A 19,815-nucleotide genomic window follows, 5' to 3' on the forward strand; every position below is an offset into this window, starting at 1 on the left:
TTAAAAATCAAGCAAATTTTATCAAAGCGTCGTATGCAGAAGCAACACTAATCTTGTAATGCATCATTTCTCGAATATTCACGATACGTTGTTAGTTTTGTTTTCTCTAACTTTTGGCTGAAATCCAAAAAAATAATTATTAATAATAAGTACAATAAGAAAATAATTATTAATAATAAAGCTAATAAGAATGTGTAGAACGTTGGACAAACGACCTTTTGAAAACCTCTGCTTGATTTGTTGTTTGCATCTTGCCATATTCGTGTGATGTCACAAAGCTGTCAAGAATCGAAATTACTTGTTGGCGATTTGAGGAAAACTGGGATAGATTTCATTAAAAATAGTGTATTCTGCGACATAGATAGTGAATTATTCTAGCGTAGCAATTAGCCAACTCAATTGATAATCCCATTAGTCGTAATTATTCGGAAGTGCTACAAATCGACGAAGCAGCTGGCTGGAGCGATTTTCTTAGTAGGGGTAAGAGCTTGTAAATCAATATTTCCCTAAAATGCAGTGTTTTTTTTTTTCGCAGGTTTCATCGCGTAATAACTTTGATTAGTTATTAGCATCATCGCCATCCGGATCGCATAAATCGATAAACCGGCTAGACAATGGTAAAGCTGTACGCCGTCAGTGTCTTCTACAAGGCCCCGAACGAAGCCCGACTGTTGAAGTCAGCCTATGACCTGCAGAGTTTTTCCTTTTTCCAAAGGGGTTCGGTCCAGGAATTCATAAGGTAAGAGTCTCTAACTAATAATAATAACTAATAATTCGGTTTTTAGCTTAAATTCCTATGAATTTCTTCATGACCTTGTTTATAGTTACACAAAAGACAACGCTCCGCTAATCAATTACATTAACAAGCAAGTTTTAAAACTCGCTCCACATAAGCGACGAAATGGTTTCAAGTTTTAGAGACAATGAACATTTTCACGTTTCGCCATGCGCGGTGACATTGTCCCTATAGCGGGTGACATTGATCCTCAGCTCAGATCCATCACGTTGCTAGTTCGGATGATGCGATATCAAGCAGTTTTAAACAATTCTTCAAAATTGATTCAAGACTTTGCCAACTGCCAACTGAAATAGAGGCTCAATTTTACCCCCAAACGACTATTCAAGAACGTAGTTAGGTTTACTATCAGAAAAGGCTGATGACAGCGCATTTAAAACTAAAATGATTATATTTGACACCCTTTCAATCCTTCTAGGATTCGCCCAGGAATTTGTCTAATTTCTACACATTCTAATAGCTTTCAATATATTCAAAAATTACTTCAAGAGTTCCAAAAAGGATTCCTTTGGGATTTCCTCCAGATTCTTAGGAATTTACAGTGAAATTCTTCCAAGGATGGTTTTATAGATTTCTCCAGTAAATTCTTTACAGATGTTCTAATGAAATCCTCCACGGATGTTTTTGGCAGAATTTCAGAAGTAATCCTTAAATCTTTGGTGGTAGTTGGTCCCTAGTGATTTATCCAACCTCCGTTCTGGTCACGATCTTCAGATTATCGTGATTCGTCAACATTCGTATTGATAAAGTGGAGGGACATGGTTGAAATGGAGTTTAAAAGAAACGAATGTCAGAACAGGTATCCACCGGCGACGCCAAACGGACCAACGTAATGTGGTGTAATTTGGGATTTGTGGATTGAATACTGATATTTTTTGCCAAGCATCAATATGGGTGACTTTCGAGGATAGCGAAACGTAAGAGGGGTTAGGACAAGGTTGTGGATTTACTGGGTAAATCCATCACATTGGGGTTATGACTCTGTGTCTTGTCAGGAATAGGGTCTGATTGGTATGGTAGTATGCAATAGAGTTCGGAATTGATAGACAGACTTTGAGGAAAGAAGTTTTGAACGTAAGGCAGCAGCACCTTGGATCTTGGAGGGCGCAGGTCTGGAGAGTTGGGCAGCTGTTCATACTAGGTTACATTACGTAGAAAGTGGAATCTGTTTTGCCGTGCACAAATTATGGGAAGTATTTGAAAATGTTTTCTTGTTCAGATTGGGTAACGCAAGAGAGGATTTTTAGCTCTGCGTTATTGACTGTTTAACGATAAACTTGCGACGATCGACGCGCCATCATATTTCACATAACGGAGGGTATTAGAACTAACTTGGAGGTGATGATTTGGAGGTTATTTGGCAATTTGGAGGTTAAAATCCCCTCCAAACACTAGCGATTTTGCGGTGGGATGTTGACGTTTGATGACGGATATTAGGAGGATATTGTAGTGCATGGTCTACTGATGACTGTGTATTTTAAGGGTGATCGAATGAAAGCTTTGTTGAATAAAGTTACCGTTGAATTTTTGCAGTTCGTAATTGTTTTGAAATGTTTATCGGACAATAAGAAAATTTTCTAGGGTATTTGTTTGGATGCTAATGCATTATATTGATAAATCTAATTGTTCGTATCACACGCGAAGCATAGCATAACCCAATGTATAATGAAATTAGGTTCGAAGAAAGGATTAATATTTGATCACTTAAACTTTACGCTGCAAGATATTCTTAATCGTTTTTCTTTTCTTCTGATGTACAGGAATAACTGGTATATTTAGCTAAAATAATGAACAATCATACGCATAGAGCCTACGGGTCATGCAGTTAGGATTGAAATTAAAATAATATTGCGCATTTCTTTCACACCACAGGTTTATCGCAGAAGTTTTTACATGTGCGGAGGCGTTGGTAGAGGTGCGCGATTGCGTCGAGTCGGGTCGGTGTTTTCAGCGGACTCATTTTTCGCAAATCGAAGAATGAGTGCTCTGAGGGCATCAACATGATTCGATGAGGTCCCACACTTTTATTTGCGCTTTTGCACTTGTAAATGTCTTACTAAATAGGAATACTTTGTGTTAGGGAAAGTGCAGGAGAATAAAATATAATTCATTAGAATTTTCTGATAGAGGCAGAGTTCACATGTTACTTAGGTATTTAAAAGCAAATGAGAACCACATTAAATAATAGATAAACACTAATGGTCATATTTTTATATTTTCATTTCATCGCGGTCCTCATTGCTCGAGCGGAGACGACAAAACTCAAGGTGGATAGAACCGACGCAACTACGACACGGAAAAGAAACAGATGAGAAACTATCGATACATTTATTCAACTATAAAAACCACGTTTTAACGTAATGACTTTACTTCTTCTCGTTTCAGCAATCCAACAACCAAACCATCTCTACTATCTTTTCATTTCCTCTTCGTTACATTTATAGTCCCTCTGGCACTGAATCGAATGACGCATTCCGCTTTTTATTAGCGATGTCTTTGCTGTACGTTGAGCATGGTGTCGGAGGTGATGTGCTGTGTAGAACATCGGATGTTCTACACGGCACGCTACTTCCGGCATTTTGTTTGGCGTGCGGGATAGGCAGTGCTAGTGATGATATGAAGGCCGCTATTCGGTTTAGTGCCAGAGGGACTATATCTATTTAATGTATCTGAAGCTTGTGGGACCGCTTTAATTCCGGCGCCTGCTTGTGGAAGATCCCGGTGTGCTAAACGGTATAGGACATGTTAACGGGGGAGGCTTGGTAGGTCCTCACCCAGCCCGTGTCTAGATGGGCGGATAATTGTCTGCCAGGGTGTGGATTGAGCAATTACAATTACAATTACAATTTCAGAAGTAATCCTTAAATCTTGTCGAAACCCTTTAATAATTTCAAGTATCCTCAATACAATTCCGACTTACTGGCAAGCTTTCCGTTATTATTCAAACGAAATTTTAAGATATCTTAAGAGGCATGTAGCAGTAAACGCGCAGCTATTCAGCATAACCATACCGAGGGTCGTGGGTTCGAATGCCGTTGGTCGAGGATATTTTCATAATGGAAATTTTATCGATTCCCAGGGCATAGATTATCTTGTACCTGCCACATGACATATACACATGCAAAATTGGTCGATTGGTAAAGAAAGCTCTCGACTAAAAATTGGGGAAGTGGTCATAACAACACTAAGCTGAGAAACAGGCTCTGTCCCAGTTAAGACGCATTGCTAGAACGAAGCAATTTTATTCATAATTTCTAGTAAAAAAAATATCACGAATAAAGTTTTTTCTTCTATTTTACAAAAAAGGGTTCCAGTACTATGATTTTATTTGAACCAGTAGATTAGAATTTGGAATAAAACGTAAATTTTCGATATAAACCGACATCTGCTATTTTTGTCGGATAGAGTTAGTTGTTGATGAAAAAAAAATATTTGAAACAGTTTGCCGATTCCAATGGTTGTAATGTACCAGTAGGGACTATGGAATAATACGTATTCGATAAAAATGACATGTGCTATTTTTGCTGCATAGATCGCCTCTAGTTAAGTCGATTTGCCAAATTTCAGCTTTTAATTTTAACAAGCAAATACAGGGCTGTTACAACAGTCGCGAATTTCACGATTCTCGCGGATTTGTAGCGGATTTATGCCGCCAAACGCGAAAATCGCGGATTTGCTAAATCATGTCACGAAAATCACATACAATAGATTTGCCAGACACATTAAATTGTCATGTTTTGAATTACGCATTTTCAATTTTACACAAATTACAAAGTTTATATTTTTCAGAATCTTTGCAAGATATGAACAGTGTCGAAAAAGTGCGGCACATCGTTCCCTCAGGGGAACCTCGCGTGAAGTTTTGTGCAAATACCCCAATATATTAGAAGTGCAGAAAGTTAGGTCATATTGTAGTGCTGTCATCAAATATCTACTTTATATACAATTTTATACAGTTATTAGTAAGCTTGACACTGTAGAGCTATATATGTCTTATTCTTAAGATTTTAAAGACGTAGACTGGCTTGTTTAGGAACGTTACACGCTGAAAAATCATATTTAATTTCCTCAGGATTGGGTCGACCAAAATTTTAAATCAAAGTGTCATTAGAATCGTAAACTTATATTCTTTGAAGAGACGCCACGAAATTTTGGCGGGAAAATCTGAAAAGTATTCAAAATCAATGAAACAGTCAGTCAAGTCATCGTGCAAAAGTTTGGGTTCACCCCTCAGTATGGTGTATCGTGCAAAAGTTTGGGTTCACCTAAACTGACTTAAATCTGTAAAATATCAAACCAATCATGTACAGGCCATTATTTGCGCTCAAAAAAGCTTTAAACTATTAAAATCGGTTGAAAAATGGCAGAGATATTGACAAAAATGATGTGCGTGCGGCTCAGGTGAACCCAAACTTTTGCACGATTTGCATCATACTTAGGGGTGAACCCAAACTTTTGCACGATGACTTGACAGACTGTTTCATTGATTTTGAATACTTTCCAGATTTTTCCGCCAAAATTTCAAGGGTTCTCTTCAAAGAATGTAAGATTACGATTCTAATGACACTTTGATTTAAAATTTTGGTCGACCCAATGCTGAGGAAATTAAATATAATTTTTCAGTGTGTTTTTTGAAAAATGTCACAACTTTAAGTAAAAAATAAGTATACAAAATTCAAAAAATGTTTTTGGAAAAGTACATACGAAGTAAGAATAACTCTTTTCCATTCGAATGCGGCTTAAAGAGTTTCAATTGGACGTGTAATCACAGAGATATGGACAGAACACTTTTGTATGTTTTTGAGGGGGTGAACCCAAACTTTTGCACGGGAGTGTATGTTTGTACAAATTGTGTTTTAAACAAAATATTTGATTTAAATATAGATTTATTTTTTTTCCCTCGTAGCAGCAATTGAATTCTTTCAAATGGTGCATGCAGAACATCTCTAAGATATTTTATGATTTCAACACATTCATTTGAAACATTGTTTTCATTAATTGAACTTGACAGTAACTTCTGTGGCAAAAAATTTAAATCTTTGAGAAAACCTAATTTTTACTATAACATTTGGTCAGATAATAAGCTGAAATTTTGCAAATCGACTGGAAGCATTCTTTTGGATGGAAAATAGCATATGGCGTTTTCATCGAAAATATTCGTTGTGACCTACTGTTTGTGATTTGAAGTACTTGTACTTGGTACTGATACAACCATTGTTCCGGGTGTCCTAATTTAAAATTTTTGAAAATGTTATTCTTTGACGCGGATTGCTGCCTCCAGACGCGGATCGAGTTTTGGTAGTCGCGATTTTCGCGGATGAAATTTTGAAGTTTTTGTAACAGCCCTGCAAATATCTTCGGCACCGAAATTGTGAGTAAGCTGTATTCAGAAGCAATAGTTGTGAAAATAAACATTATTTTAGCTTCTTAGCTGATGAACGACAAAATCCTCGTTACGCACTTCTGTAAGCGTCGGTCCGGAAATGACATCCAACACCCCCGCAATACTAACTTATTCCACCAGTAGTTTCGACAGGTATCGTTCTTAAATTCCTCCAGAGATTCTTCCAGACTCCAAGAGATCTTTCAAAGATTCCCATTGGATTTCTTCCAGTTAAACTCACAAAGCTACAAGCATTCTTTCAGGAGTTCCTACTCCGAAAACAGCCAACCTCTCCGAGCCCATCCTGATTAGTCCGGATCCAATCCACCGCAGATAACACTTTGCGTCTGTGTTGTTTGCGCCAACGCAGCACTACGTTCACCTTTCGACAACCTCCGTCCGTGTGTCCATCAAGCAAGGCTGGTAGCGAGTCACTTTTTAGTGACTTGGTCACTTTTTTGAGGCCAGTCACTTTAAAGTCTCTTTTTTGAATCCAATTCAACTAAAGTCACTTTTTTCGTCAAAAAGTCACTTTTTTCAACTATTTTGAGCTACTTTTCGGGAGAAAATTTTGAATCGGCCTTCTTAATTTAGGCTAAGTTTTAAGTTAGCAGGGTGTCTACTACCTGAAAAATCCTGGAATACCTGGAATTATCAGGGAATTTTTATCAACCTGGAAAACACCTGGAATTATCAGAGGATCTCGGATATACGCAGGAAAAAAAACTGAACCAGTAATTATTATGACAGAATATGTCCTTTTTGTAACACAACATTTCTTCAATAAAAAAAATTTCGGCTGCGCCGCTGTTACAACTTGAGGTATTCAATCAATGCACTTTAAGTTATTTTTAATATTCCGAATAACTTGTTTAAATAAGGAAGTAGGACTTAGGATTGCTAAAATGGGAAAGGCAAATACGATTCCCAGTTGTTCAATGCATATCTCTAAAAAGTGTTTATTTTTAGTTAAGGTCTCTAAAAGGCATTATAATCAATATGGTATCTAAAGTCACTTTTTTGCCATAACCCTCTCTTTCCCATGGTAGCTCCAGAGCTCAATTATTTTTGACGAACTTGAGGCAAACCGAACCAGAGGAATACTATGCATTAATTTCTACAGTCAACTCTCCATAACTCGATATTGAAGGGGCCTTCGAGTAAGAGTGGTATCGAATTATGTGCAAATGCGATCCGAGGGACCATCGCAGTAGCCATGAAAACCAACTTTTGCTGTGGTTCTCTAACTCGATATCGAAATACGAAATATCGAGTAAGGGAGAGTTAAGTTATGATTCTATACTTATCAGATTAATCTAAAAGTCAATTAACTTTTTGAATAGTAAAACTATTGGTAAGCAATCAGTTTACTATTGTAAAACAACCAACAAATTTTAAACTGATTTTGAAAAAATAGATCCTTTGAAATATTGTTTTTTGAATTACGTTTTATTAAAACACTTTTTCATAAAACAACTTTCGATTAAAGTCGTCGGAAATAGATGATTAATCTGCTTGCAATGAATTCTGGTGCACCATTCTAAAGGCTCCGGAGAAACCTTCAGAGACTATTACGTAACTATTTATCGAGAGTTTCTTTCTGGAATACTTTCAAGAACTCCACCAGGAATGATTCCAGAAATTTTTCAATAGAAGTTCAGAGGAATTTCTTCTCAATTTTATAGTAAAAATTTTAGAGCATTCCTACGCTACTACCTCCAGTAATTTTCACAGAGATAACTCTGAAGAAAAAATCTCAGTATTTCCTCCAGATCACTGATTCTTTCACAGATTTCTTCAATCGCTACTTCTAGGATTCTTCCCACGTGCCCTACAGAAGTTTTTCCCCAAAGGTTTATAATAAAGTTTTCGAAAAAAATCGTCATTTTTATAAGAAACCCTACAATAATTCCTACGCTTTTTTCAATTAAATCCAGGCATTTTTATAAGGATTCACTCAAAAATTCATCCATAATTACTCTCCGGGATTTCTCAAAACTTAAGGTATTATTGGATGAAATCTTTTCCAAGAATTGCTCGATAAATTGCATCTGGGATTCCTCTAGAAATTTCTCCAGCATTTCTTCAAAATATTATGACTGCGGCTCAAACACTTCACTGATACTTTTTCAAATACAGTTTCCAGACCTGCATAGATACTTTAAAATTTCATTCAAGGTTCCTCACTAGTTAATACTACAGCAATTATTACAGTTACTGCTCCGACCTGGGAAGGAGGCACCGATACTACACACGAAATTAGATACAACTGTTTTCCTAATTGCAAGATAACTCCAGTTTGCCAACGACAATCAAGGCAGGCTTAGTGAAATTCGCTAGTTTTCATTTGTTGTGTACCTTCGATCTTTCTGGACAAACATAGAAAAAGGGCCACAGTTTTCTATGCGTTTAATATTCAGTTTTAATGAAAACAGTAAAAAGAGCCTCATTCCAATACGTTACATTCAATAAAAATGAACGGTGCTCTCGTGACGTTACTTTTGAATGTGCATGAATTGATTCTAATTCGATTTTTGCTACTTTTGATGAAATGCAAAATATGCTATGGCTAATTACGCGCTTTATCATATTTGCCCATTGATCAAGATCCGGGCTCACAGTGACAGTTCGTGACAGCAAAATCTCGGCTCACTGTGACGTAGAGAAATTTTGTATCGGTTTCTCCCTCCCAGGCTCCGACCATTGATGGATTAATATGCTTTAATTATCATAGCAATTTATCAAGAAATATATTCATCATGAATTCGAAAGATCCAGTGATCCTCGTAGGTATCCATCATTATAACTCACACAAGTTTCATCAGAAATTACACTAAGATTTGTTTTAGAAATTCCTCGTGGATTTTTCAAATTTTTTCACAAAAACATTGATTTTTTTTAAGTTTCATTTTTTTTCGTTCGTGGTTTTTCTTTAAAAGAAAAACAGATAGAATACATGAAGGTATATAAACGACTCTAAGAAAAATTACATAAAAAGTTCGTAAAAATCACAAAACAAACTCCTGAAGAGATCTTCGGAGTATTAAGAACTTTTCGGCAAAACGAAAAGTTACTTGTCGTAATTTCACGAGGAAGTCTTAGAATGTGAATACCTTCCATTAAACTTACTGATGGGAAATTTCTTCCTTAGTCGGCCTTTAAAGGACGCGGTTAATGCATAAAAATATTGACCTTATTAGGTAGAAGAGCTGGAGTTTAAATGGAAATGTGAAATGACAAAAATTTTAATTTTACAAATGTTCCAAATTCTTATTAAAACTTACAATATAAAATACTTTGGTAATATTAAAGACACAAAACTTTAGAAATATTGAAAATCTACTAAAAACGGATTATTTACGTATATGTAAACTACCCTGTTTGAAAAAAATCTAGGCGATATCTTGTAAATTTTGAAGCACAATAAAAATGTCTAAATATGGTACTCAACTAGACCTACTACCTGCAGAAGATCACATGGAATATTCCCTATCATAATTGATATTGATCGCTAAACAGTATACTAGAATTGAAACAAAATTGAGTGCTTTTCAAGTCACTTTTAGTCACTTTTTCGAGAATAGAAAGTCACTTTTTAGTCACTTATTTCTCAAATTTGGTCACTAAAATAACTTTTTTTGGTACCAATTCTTGCTACCAGCCCTGATCAAGACGCTTCCGTCTTTACCCCTACACATTTCAGCTCGCGACATGCAGCTTTAGCAGCCTTTACCTTCAGGTAGAGCTTCCTCGTTTCGCCCTTCTATAAAAGCAATAAAATATTTGAGCAAGAGAAAATAAAATTGAACAAAAGAGATGAAGTCGATTGTCTTTCGCCATAGATGGCGACGACGATTCTCTGCATTCTTGGTTTTGTTTTAAAACTTCTTAAATTTAAATTCGTAACTAATCAAGAATTTCAAAATTCAGTTTCTTCTTCTTCTTCTTTCTGGCGTTACGTCCCTACTGGGACAGAGCCTGCTTCTCAGCTTAGTGTTCTTATGAGCACTTCCACAGTTATTAATTGAGAGCTTACTATGCCGATGACCATTTTTGCATGCGTATATCGTGTGGCAGGTACGAAGATACTCTATGCCCTGGGAAGTCGAGAAAATTTCCAACCCGAAAAGATCCTCGACCGGTGGGATTCGAACCCACGACCCTCAGCTTGGTCTTGCTGAATAGCTGCGCGTTTACCGCTACGGCTATCTGGGCCCCTTTCAGTTTCTTGTTAAAGCTAAATATGCCGTTCAGTTCAAGAAAAGTATAAATTTCTTTTTCAGAGCTACTCAATAAATTTTCTACAGCAAGTTCCATTTGAAAACACATTAACTGCATACTGCGATCAAAGAAAAATGATATTCTTGATGATTTCTGGCAAGAAATTTTCCATGCAACGAGATAAGCGCTTACTTTTCTTTTCAGGTACATAGTGCCCATAAGAATAAAAAAACCCTACAGTGTTAGAAATTCCTCCATATTGTTCGTATTGTTACACGGTAAAAAATCAGCATGTTATATCAAATATATTGAACTGTTGACTGAATTCAAAACACCAATAATCATGATTTTAAAAGCTAAAACTTTGAATTAGCTCCACTGCCTTTAGCACTATATTAGAAAGTGATTTTAAACATCATGACTTTTGTTTGACAGCAATCTTTGACAACTCGTTATACAAAGTTATTGAGATTCATTAAATCTTTTCTAACAGATGCGAGTTGGTGGAAGTACAAGTCTGAGTCGGGCTGAAACGTTTATTTCAACTTTCTTTTATCGCAGATCAAAACATGCGACGTTGAATTCAAGAGAAAAACTATTGATATGGTTACAACCTGGAGTTTTGGGTGACCGAAACACATATTCGCGTATTAAAACTCACACGTGTAAACGGAAAAAAACAAATTAAAAGTAACTCTATTAACATATGAAATTACATGATAATACGGGACACGTAGACGGCACGCCGGTTATAATACTTATCTGTATCATCTGCTTTTGTACATATATCGAAAGCAGATACAAACGATGAGCGAGCAATGTGAAGAGAGAATGGGAGGATGTCCAGTGATTCTCAACAGATAGCATCGTGCTTATTGTTTACCGTGCATAATATCAATGTTGTGAATTTTAGTTCAATAAAGTCAGACGCATATGCATTTTCATCAAACACAAATTTCCTCTTACAGCTCTGAAGGAAGATTGTGATTTGGCCCGTAATGTGCTGCAACTTGAGTAGGGGAAAAGCACCATTTTTCGACCCGGCACTAATTGTCGACCCATCCATACGATTTTAAAACTAAAAATGATAAGCTACTTTCTGGAAGTTTCTTGATGAGGATGTAGAAAATTCCATCATCGCCAGGAGCTTTCATGTTTTTGAATTTTTTAATAATAGTTCTCACTTCTTCCAAATCAGTCTCCCAGGCATTTTCGAAAACGTTCTCTTGATTGAGAATATTTTCGAACTCCTGAGTAACTTCATTTTCAATTGGACTAGTAAGTCCTAAATTAAAATTGTGCGCACTTTCAAACTGCATAGCAAGTTTTTGAGCTTTTTCGCAATTAGTTAGTAATAATTTGTTTTCCTCTTTCAATGCCGGTATAGGCTTCTGAGGTTTTTTCAAGATTTTCGATAATTTCCAAAAGGGCTTAGAGCCGGGGTCCCGGCACTAATTGTCGACCCATCCATACGATTTTGGCCTACTTTGTATGAAAATCCGAAAATTGGCACAGAATTCTTGTAGGTCGAAAATTAGTGCTTTTCCCCTACCATTGATCTACAAACTAATCTTTCTTTGTTGTATTAAACTTTACATCTTGAACTTGATTAACTGTACGGCTTGTTTTGAGACACCGATACGTTAATGCTTCCATTGGACGATTTGCCCTTTGATGGATCCACCACACTTGACAACGGACTAACATGCAACGTTGCATTGGTAGATGAATAACAGCTAATTCAGCTACCACTGTTACTTGAGACGCCAAGTGGCACAATCGAAATATATTCCTGACGAAAAGTTATCCGGACTGAAACGGAAATCGAACCCATACTCCTTTGATAATTGTGGCTAAATGCTTGGTAACACTAAAGGCCGAACACCTTGGTACCAGGTCTCTTTTAAGAGACTTGGTCACTATATTAACCCCTCTACCGGCAGCTTCATTTTTTACCGCAATAAAAATATCCAAACCTTCATAAGTTTTTTTGTTTCTGAATATTTTTGCACCATTTTTTCACAAGTTCTCAAAAAACTCTTCTAGTTCAAGAATCCATGTCGATATCTGTCATTGGTGAACTTGTTTTAAAGATATTCCGATGTTCCTTGGGGGACTGACATTCTCCATATAAAATGTCATTGTCGGCCATTTTGTCTTACGTCAATTTGTCGAAAACATAAAATGTGGACTATATAATGACAGGTAATAAGGAGCTACTCTGAAACAATCATATAAATCGGTAAAGTATTCTAGGGGATATCTGAAAATTACGATTGATGTTTTTAAGATTTGACCAGCGTGGTATCAGGCACATTAATGCTCATTACTCAAAGACGGCTGCTCCAAATCGCTTCATTTTTTCACAACATACTCTCATTGATGTATTGTTCCAAAGAGTAAACATCAGAATAGGATAAAAATTCCGTAGCCTGAGATAGGTACGTGGGTTATGGCTACGCGTCGGTCCCCAAGGAATTTTGAAATATCTGAGGATCCAGGTGACCAAAGATCAATATCGACACAGATTCTAAAACTAGAAGAGTGTTTTGAGAACTTGTGAAATAATGGTGAAATTTAGAGAAACAAAAAAAAAAGTTATCGAGGTTTGAATATGTTTATTATGGTAAAAAATGAAGCTGCCGGTAGAGGGATTAATGCATGTCTCCAAGAAGTATATTTTCGAGGGAAGGTCTCTGTCTGTATTTTAGGCAAAATCAAGAAATCCTACACAAATTTCTCAAGAAGTTCCTATGTAGATTTTCTAGAACTTTTTAAAGAATCTTCTGGATAAAATTCTCTAGAAAATTCTGAAAGGTTTTTATCTGGAGAAATTGCTGATTGAAGTCTAGGAGAAACATCCTGTCATCAGAGATACTCTTGAAAAAAAATTGAACGAACATTATACTCGCAACCCTAAGTAAGTGTTTATTAAACCATTTTACAAAAATCGAAAAGTCTGGGATTCAACCAGCCATTCCCTAGTCCTAATTGCAATACTAAAACAAGCTACCAGGCAAATTTTCATCCAATTTGGAGAAGATTAGGAGGTGTCTCAAACCGAATATGTGTTTTCTAGCTATTTTTTACATTCAAGAAATTCTAACTAGAATTTGGAAAAACGAAAATCAAAATAAATACCACAAGTTGAATGTATTATTAGAACTTTACAACTTTTGAGAATACTGTATGCCGATTAGAGATGGTTTTGACCTCATAAAATTGATTTCTGTTAATTGAAGTACCTATAAAACATACATTTCTCTATAGTTTTTGTTCTACGAGATTCTTAACCTCATGCTAAATCATAAAAATTCAACCGTAGTATCATTTCTTTGCCTTTTCTGAACATTATTGTAGTACATCATTTTCGTATCCGAATTACAGATAAATTGTAAAAAATCGTCGGAAATACGACATTCTGCTGCTGCCAAATGGCGCAATTACTGACATGTTACAAACTTGAACATAGTAGCTTTGCTTTTTCAATGATGGGTGATGATTGAAGCAAACAACTAGCAAATGTCATCAACGCAATCGTGCTTCAAACAACATTCGCATTTGATGCCTAGCAATTACATATGTGATACAGCCCCGAGGTCAAGCCTCTCGACTACCGATCTTGAGGATCGGAGTTCAATTATGGTTCTTTTTTCGAGTCAAACTAATGTTTATTATGCAGCATAGAAAAAGGACTAAAGGCGCAAATCACTACTGGAGCATTTCTCTTCATTCACTTTGGAGTGGGAGATTTTTGTGAATCCTATTAATTAAGACTCAGCCACAAGATTCACTTTTGAATAAAGAATCGTGATGACATTTTTGGCCTCAAGTCCATGTCAAAAAACAACACTCTAAATGAACTCCCGTAATCGAACTCCGATCCTCAAGATCGGAAGTCGAGTAGCTTGACCTTGGGACTATATGACTTGGCATCAAATGCGAACGTTGTTTGAAGCACGACTGCATTGATAACATTTGCTAGATGTTTGCTTCAATCATCACCCATCATTGAAAAAGTAGCATGTCAGTAATTGCACCATTTTTGGCAGCAGCTCTAAATGCCGGGAAATGAGGAATGTCGTACAGTCACCCCACGCAGTTGAATCACCCACAATTTATGAATCAGCTGATTTCAAAAGACAAAATTATTAAACTTATCACAAAACATAACAGAATCATTTTTACTGATAAGTAACACATAGTGTTCAACCATTTCAAGGCTTTTTATCTCAGTAAAATAGCTCTTGATCGCGGTATGAACCAACAATATTACTGAATTCTTTTTGTAGCTATTTGGGCTGAATTTTTTGCCAACTTCGTAAGCCGTGTCCCTATTGACGCCTAACTAAAAACGACGTTTTAAAGATTGTTTCAAAGATTTGTTGTGACAGATTGAGCCCCAGATAACATTGACAGATTCAATAAACATAGCTATGAGAGATAAATGCGTATTGATTCGGATTTGGCTGAGATTTTTGAGTAAAATACTTGATCAATAAATTGTGGGAAATACACACACCAGTCACAATTTATGAATCAGCGTTCAAACTATGAGTACGTAGTATTTTGAAAAATTATTCTTTGTTTCAAATAATTTCCAATGTAAAATTTTGTTACGGGAAAGCAAAAGTGGTTTGGGATCGTTCACAAACTACGAAAATTTGTTTGTTTTGTAGAAAAGGAATCAGAACATTATTAAATTATTAAATTTTAGGGAGATTATAGTTTAATATGGCCATACAAATTGTGGGCGTTGTTAATGTAAGGCCTCAAAGATTATTATGTTGAATAAATTGAGGATAAATAAAAAATCCTAAATTTGTGAGGACAAAAAGAAACAGTATAGATGTAAAGATTTTTTTAGTTACACCCGATAGGTTGTTCCTAATTTTGCTATAAAACGTATTTTTTTTAGATTAACTCCCAGTCAAACTGTTGGCTCTTCTGTCAGACACATGGAGAAGTGCCACCATATAATAGCTATATAATATTGGAATCCTCACAGTAAGAAAAATGTACACGTTAAGGTCGTGTGTTTAACTTATAGATTTGCGCAATGAGGAAAACCACATGAGGAAAACCAGGGTTTCGTCATTGACTTCACGGTATAATAACATGTGTATCAACATTAAGTTGTCATGTGAAGCAAACATGAATGGCTAATTATTAAATCATGAAAACCTACTGATTTGCTTATTGGATTCGAAATGAAGTGGCTTTAGATAGCCATGTGTGACAGAACATGAAACTGAAAGAAGAAATATGGCGAAAAACTCTTGCTCCCCAGAATATGGATTCAAGGCTCCTCTGCTTGTCGCAAGCTCACTTGATCGTTTTTTTTTTCGTACAAGTGAGTCAGCAATAAGCGGGGCGCCGCAAATCCATAATTTGGGACGCCCAGGATTAGCATATTCCATTTTTTTCAAAAACCAGGAAAATCTGTTAGTGGAATCCGATTTTTCGTCTAAACCATACATTACATTCCATGTTTTTATAAAAAAGGTAGAATCCTCTTATATCGGACAACTTCTCTAGTGAAAGAAAAATCGAATTCACAAATTGTCATCTAACATTTCCAGCTTCAAAATTTGCTTCTTATCATTGGAAGCATGATGATGACTGTCGTTCGACACGAGGTCCAACCGCAGTTCAGTTCAATATGCGTTGATCACAAACAATTTAGAAGTTTTGAACATGGAAAGCGATAGCAAAACTCGACGATTTCATCACAACAAACGCATTTCGCAAATCGAATAATTGACCATCTGGAGCATGATGATCATGACACAAGCTAACCATAAACAAAACACACTGAATCCGTGTTGAGTGATGATCTATTCGTCCATAGGTTGACGCATACGAATCTGAAGGGAAAGCTTCAGGAACTTATGTGGAAAAAATATGGAATCCCTGTTATCAATCCATGAAGCAAAACAAAGGAATTTAATGTGTAACACACGAATTTTGCCAGAAAATCACTGCAAATCGATATGGACGTTCATGAATCGATTCATAATTTTAAGGTGAAGATGAATCGAAGCCAAAGTTCAAATTTTCAAGAGCACGGATCTGGAGAACCAAACATCCGTTTGAGCTGAAAACCTAATCGATTGGTCACCACCAGCTAGTGACCAATCGATTAGGTTTTCAGCTCAAACGGATGTTTGGTTCTCCAGATCCGTGCTTTTGAAAATTTGAACTTTGGCTTCGATTCATTTTCACCTTAAGCACACAGATCGAACGTGTGGATTTTCATCAGTGCAGTAAAGGCAGTCGAAGAGTCTAGCATTTACGAGTTCTGCCATCTAGATCTAACGATTGTCTGATTACACTACCTGCTATCATCTTCCAAATAAACATGCTCCAGAAGCATACAAATCCACAAATTCAATGTTCACTAGGCCCGCTCAGTACCAAAATTAAAAATCAAGCAATGTCGTGCAGATTCTTGAAATACTTGGTTCCGGTTCACCCCCGGATATAATTAACGTTGTCCGAGACAGTGTTCTAATAAACATATGAACTTTATAGCATTTAATTGCAAAATAATTGAAAGTAAACAACTGATTCATAAATTGTGTTCACATTAAAAATGATGTACTACAATAATGTTCAAAAATGTCAAAGGAATGATATTACGGTTGAATTTTTATGATTAGGCATGAGGTTAAGAATCTCGTAGAACAAAAACTGTAGAGAAATGTATGTTTTATAGGTACTTTAATGAACAGAAATCAATTTTATGAGGTCAAATCCATCTCTAATCAGCATACAGTGTTCTCAAAAGTTGTAAGGTACTAAATACGTTCAACTTGTGGTATTTATTTTGATTTTCATTTTTCCAAATTATAGTCAGACTTTTTTTGAATGTAAAAAAATAGCTAGAAAACACAAATTCGGTCTGAGGCACCTCCTAATCTTCTCCAAAATGGATGAAAATTTGCCTGGTAGCTTGTTTAAGTATTGCAATTAGGACTAGGGAGTGGCTGGTTGAATCCCAGACTTTTCGATTTTTGTGAAATGGTCTAGTGTTTATGGAATCCTAAGTAAAACTTTATGGGATTTTTTCCTGGAGAACTGAGAATTTGGTTTAGAGATTCAGGAAGAATCGTTGAATGAAACTCAAAATTAATTGCTAAACAAATCTCTAGAAATATAGGTACTAGATATATTCTTGTAGGTATTTTGAAAGAATAGGGAGCCGGATCCTATTCTTGGCACTTTTAATTCACTTCGGCAGCAGGGTTTTTTGAAAGATGTTGAACTCTTGTTTGGTCACAATATGCACCGTATTAAAGTGCTTCTTATTGCAAATTTTCAAACAATTCTGTCGAAAAAAATACCATGCCAAAGTGAATCATGGAAGTGCCCAAGTAGCTCTGCACCCTATCTAAATCCATTTGAAATCATAGAAATCATCACTGGAAGAGTTACTGAACGAATCTTAGCATTAATACTTGGCGTAAGTTTACGATGAATACCCAAAGAAATTTTAATAAGTGTCCTCTGAGGAAAGTATGCTCGTGTTCTCTGAAAAAATCTTTATAAAATTACTCTTGGAGTATTCGTAGATTTTTGTTTGGTCTTTTCATTTTGATTCCTAATTACCCTTTTTTAATTCCTTATTGGTCTCCATTTGGCCTATTTTAGATTTATGGTTTAACACTCAATCACTACCAGCCCTGTGTCTAAGGTGTATCATAAATGTACCCTTGAAATAGGGTTTCTTCTTGTATTTTCGGCAACCTTGTTTTTTTCATCATGGGTGTTTTCTAAAAGCTATTAGGCTCAAAATTTGCATTAATACTATTAGCATGTAAGCAAATCGTACTACCCCATAACGAAGAGAACAAAACGGCCGTAAATACGTAAGCTCCCTACTTTGGAACTTCTGAATTTGATTAATCTGGAGATCAAAAGTTTTGAATTAGCCACTGTAGATCATATATTGTAACCAGTTGTTCATCCTAATAGTCTAGTGTATTCATCTAAAAACTGTTGGAAATCATAATATTTTCGACACTTTTATCGACTTTTCCGTAAGGTGGCCAAACTGCCCCAGTTTCCCTTATAGGGCGCCTTCACATATCGTAAAGTTAAAACCTGACTTCTAATTATAAATGGCTTATTGTTTCAGCTTTGCCAGCAAAACCCTAATCGAGCGTACCCAAGCGGCGGCCCGACAGTCCGTCAAGCAGGACGTCTATATGTGTCACGTTTACGTGCGGGCGGATAATCTGGGCGCGGTGCTAATCTCAGACCACGAGTATCCCCATCGGGTGGCCCACACACTGTTGACCAAAGTGCTGGACGATTTCAACGCCAAGGTTGGCAAGGACCAGTGGCCTTCGGGAAGTGAATCTTCCATCGATTTCAGCACACTACCGGCCACGCTCAGTAAGTATCAGGATCCACGTGAAGCAGATGCGCTCACCAAAATGCAGGAAGATCTGGACGAGACGAAGATCATCCTCAGGAACACGATAGAAGCCGTGCTGGAACGGGGCGAGAAGCTCGACGACTTGGTGTTCAAATCCGAAGAGCTTTCGATACAGAGCAAAGCATTCTACAAAACGGCCAAGAAGACCAATTCGTGTTGTAACTTCGGGTAAGTTCGAATTTGGTAAAAGACACACGCAACCGTTCACAAACAATTCAACAACCCACCAAATTCGAATGCAAGGAACATGATTTGTTGAATGTTGTATGCTCTTTTTTGGTAAAAGAAGAGTTTCTCAAGGTTGCACTCTGTATTATTCACTAGGCTAAATTAAGCAAAACATATTTTACAATTAGTTTTATTCAACACGACGGACGCAATCATGCCACTTTATTTTTGAGCTGTAATGTGAAATATATAAACCAATGTTTTTTTTGTGAAATGCTGAAACTATGAATTGTTTCTGAAATACTCCATTGGATCGGTTATTGATGCATGCCAAAAATATATCCTTTTTATTTAAAATATTTGGGTTGTGTTACAGAAATAAACAAAATCGGAGGAAAAGTGTTCGATGGCTATTTTAATAGTTGTGAACACATTATGTGATTGCATGTTGCATACGTATATAATATACACATACAATGCATAACTACCAATGCAAACGCGAAATTATTACCATTCCGTCGGTCATGACAGAAAATGCTTGCAGTTTTTTGTTAGATTTAGATGCGTATGCCCCAAGAGTTGGTTATAACGTAACGCGAAGGAGGAGGCATATCGAGAGCGAACAAATAGGAACCTCAATCTTAACTGACACTAACGATCACATTGACTACACATACTATACATTACATCGTTGTTGTTCACAAATATGAGCATTTTAAAACATAAGGCATAAGGCTCGATGCTACCGTAGAGCAGTGCTGGCCGATACAATAAACTAAAAATAAATGCCTTCAGCCAAGATCA

At 36.4% G+C, this 19,815-nt stretch overlaps 1 protein-coding gene across 2 annotated transcripts; it reads left to right on the top strand.

Annotated features, from left to right (window-relative positions):
- Positions 1-248: 248 nt before the first annotated feature.
- LOC23687982 (synaptobrevin homolog YKT6) lies at positions 249-19,815 on the top strand. Of its 2 annotated transcripts, none has more exons than XM_011494870.2 (3): positions 249-480; positions 536-739; positions 18,541-19,815. In XM_011494870.2, the coding sequence occupies exons 2-3, from the start codon at positions 615-617 to the stop codon at positions 19,013-19,015; spliced, it is 600 nt and encodes a 199-aa protein (XP_011493172.2). In that variant the 5' UTR covers positions 249-480; positions 536-614; the 3' UTR covers positions 19,016-19,815. The 2 variants fall into 2 exon arrangements, with proteins under 2 accessions (XP_011493172.2, XP_021699239.1); XM_021843547.1 differs by having other exon boundaries at positions 249-474.

The sequence above is a fragment of the Aedes aegypti genome, chromosome 1, assembly GCF_002204515.2.
Source record: "Aedes aegypti strain LVP_AGWG chromosome 1, AaegL5.0 Primary Assembly, whole genome shotgun sequence".
NCBI lineage: Eukaryota > Metazoa > Arthropoda > Insecta > Diptera > Culicidae > Aedes > Aedes aegypti.

Bases quoted from the DNA above. Each gene is read 5' to 3' on its own strand.
- LOC23687982 (XM_011494870.2), top strand. From the start codon at position 615: ATGGTAAAGCTGTACGCCGTCAGTGTCTTCTACAAGGCCCCGAACGAA. The intron at 740-18,540 runs GTAAGAGTCTCT...TTATTGTTTCAG, and splicing joins TCGGTCCAGGAATTCATAAG to CTTTGCCAGCAAAACCCTAA.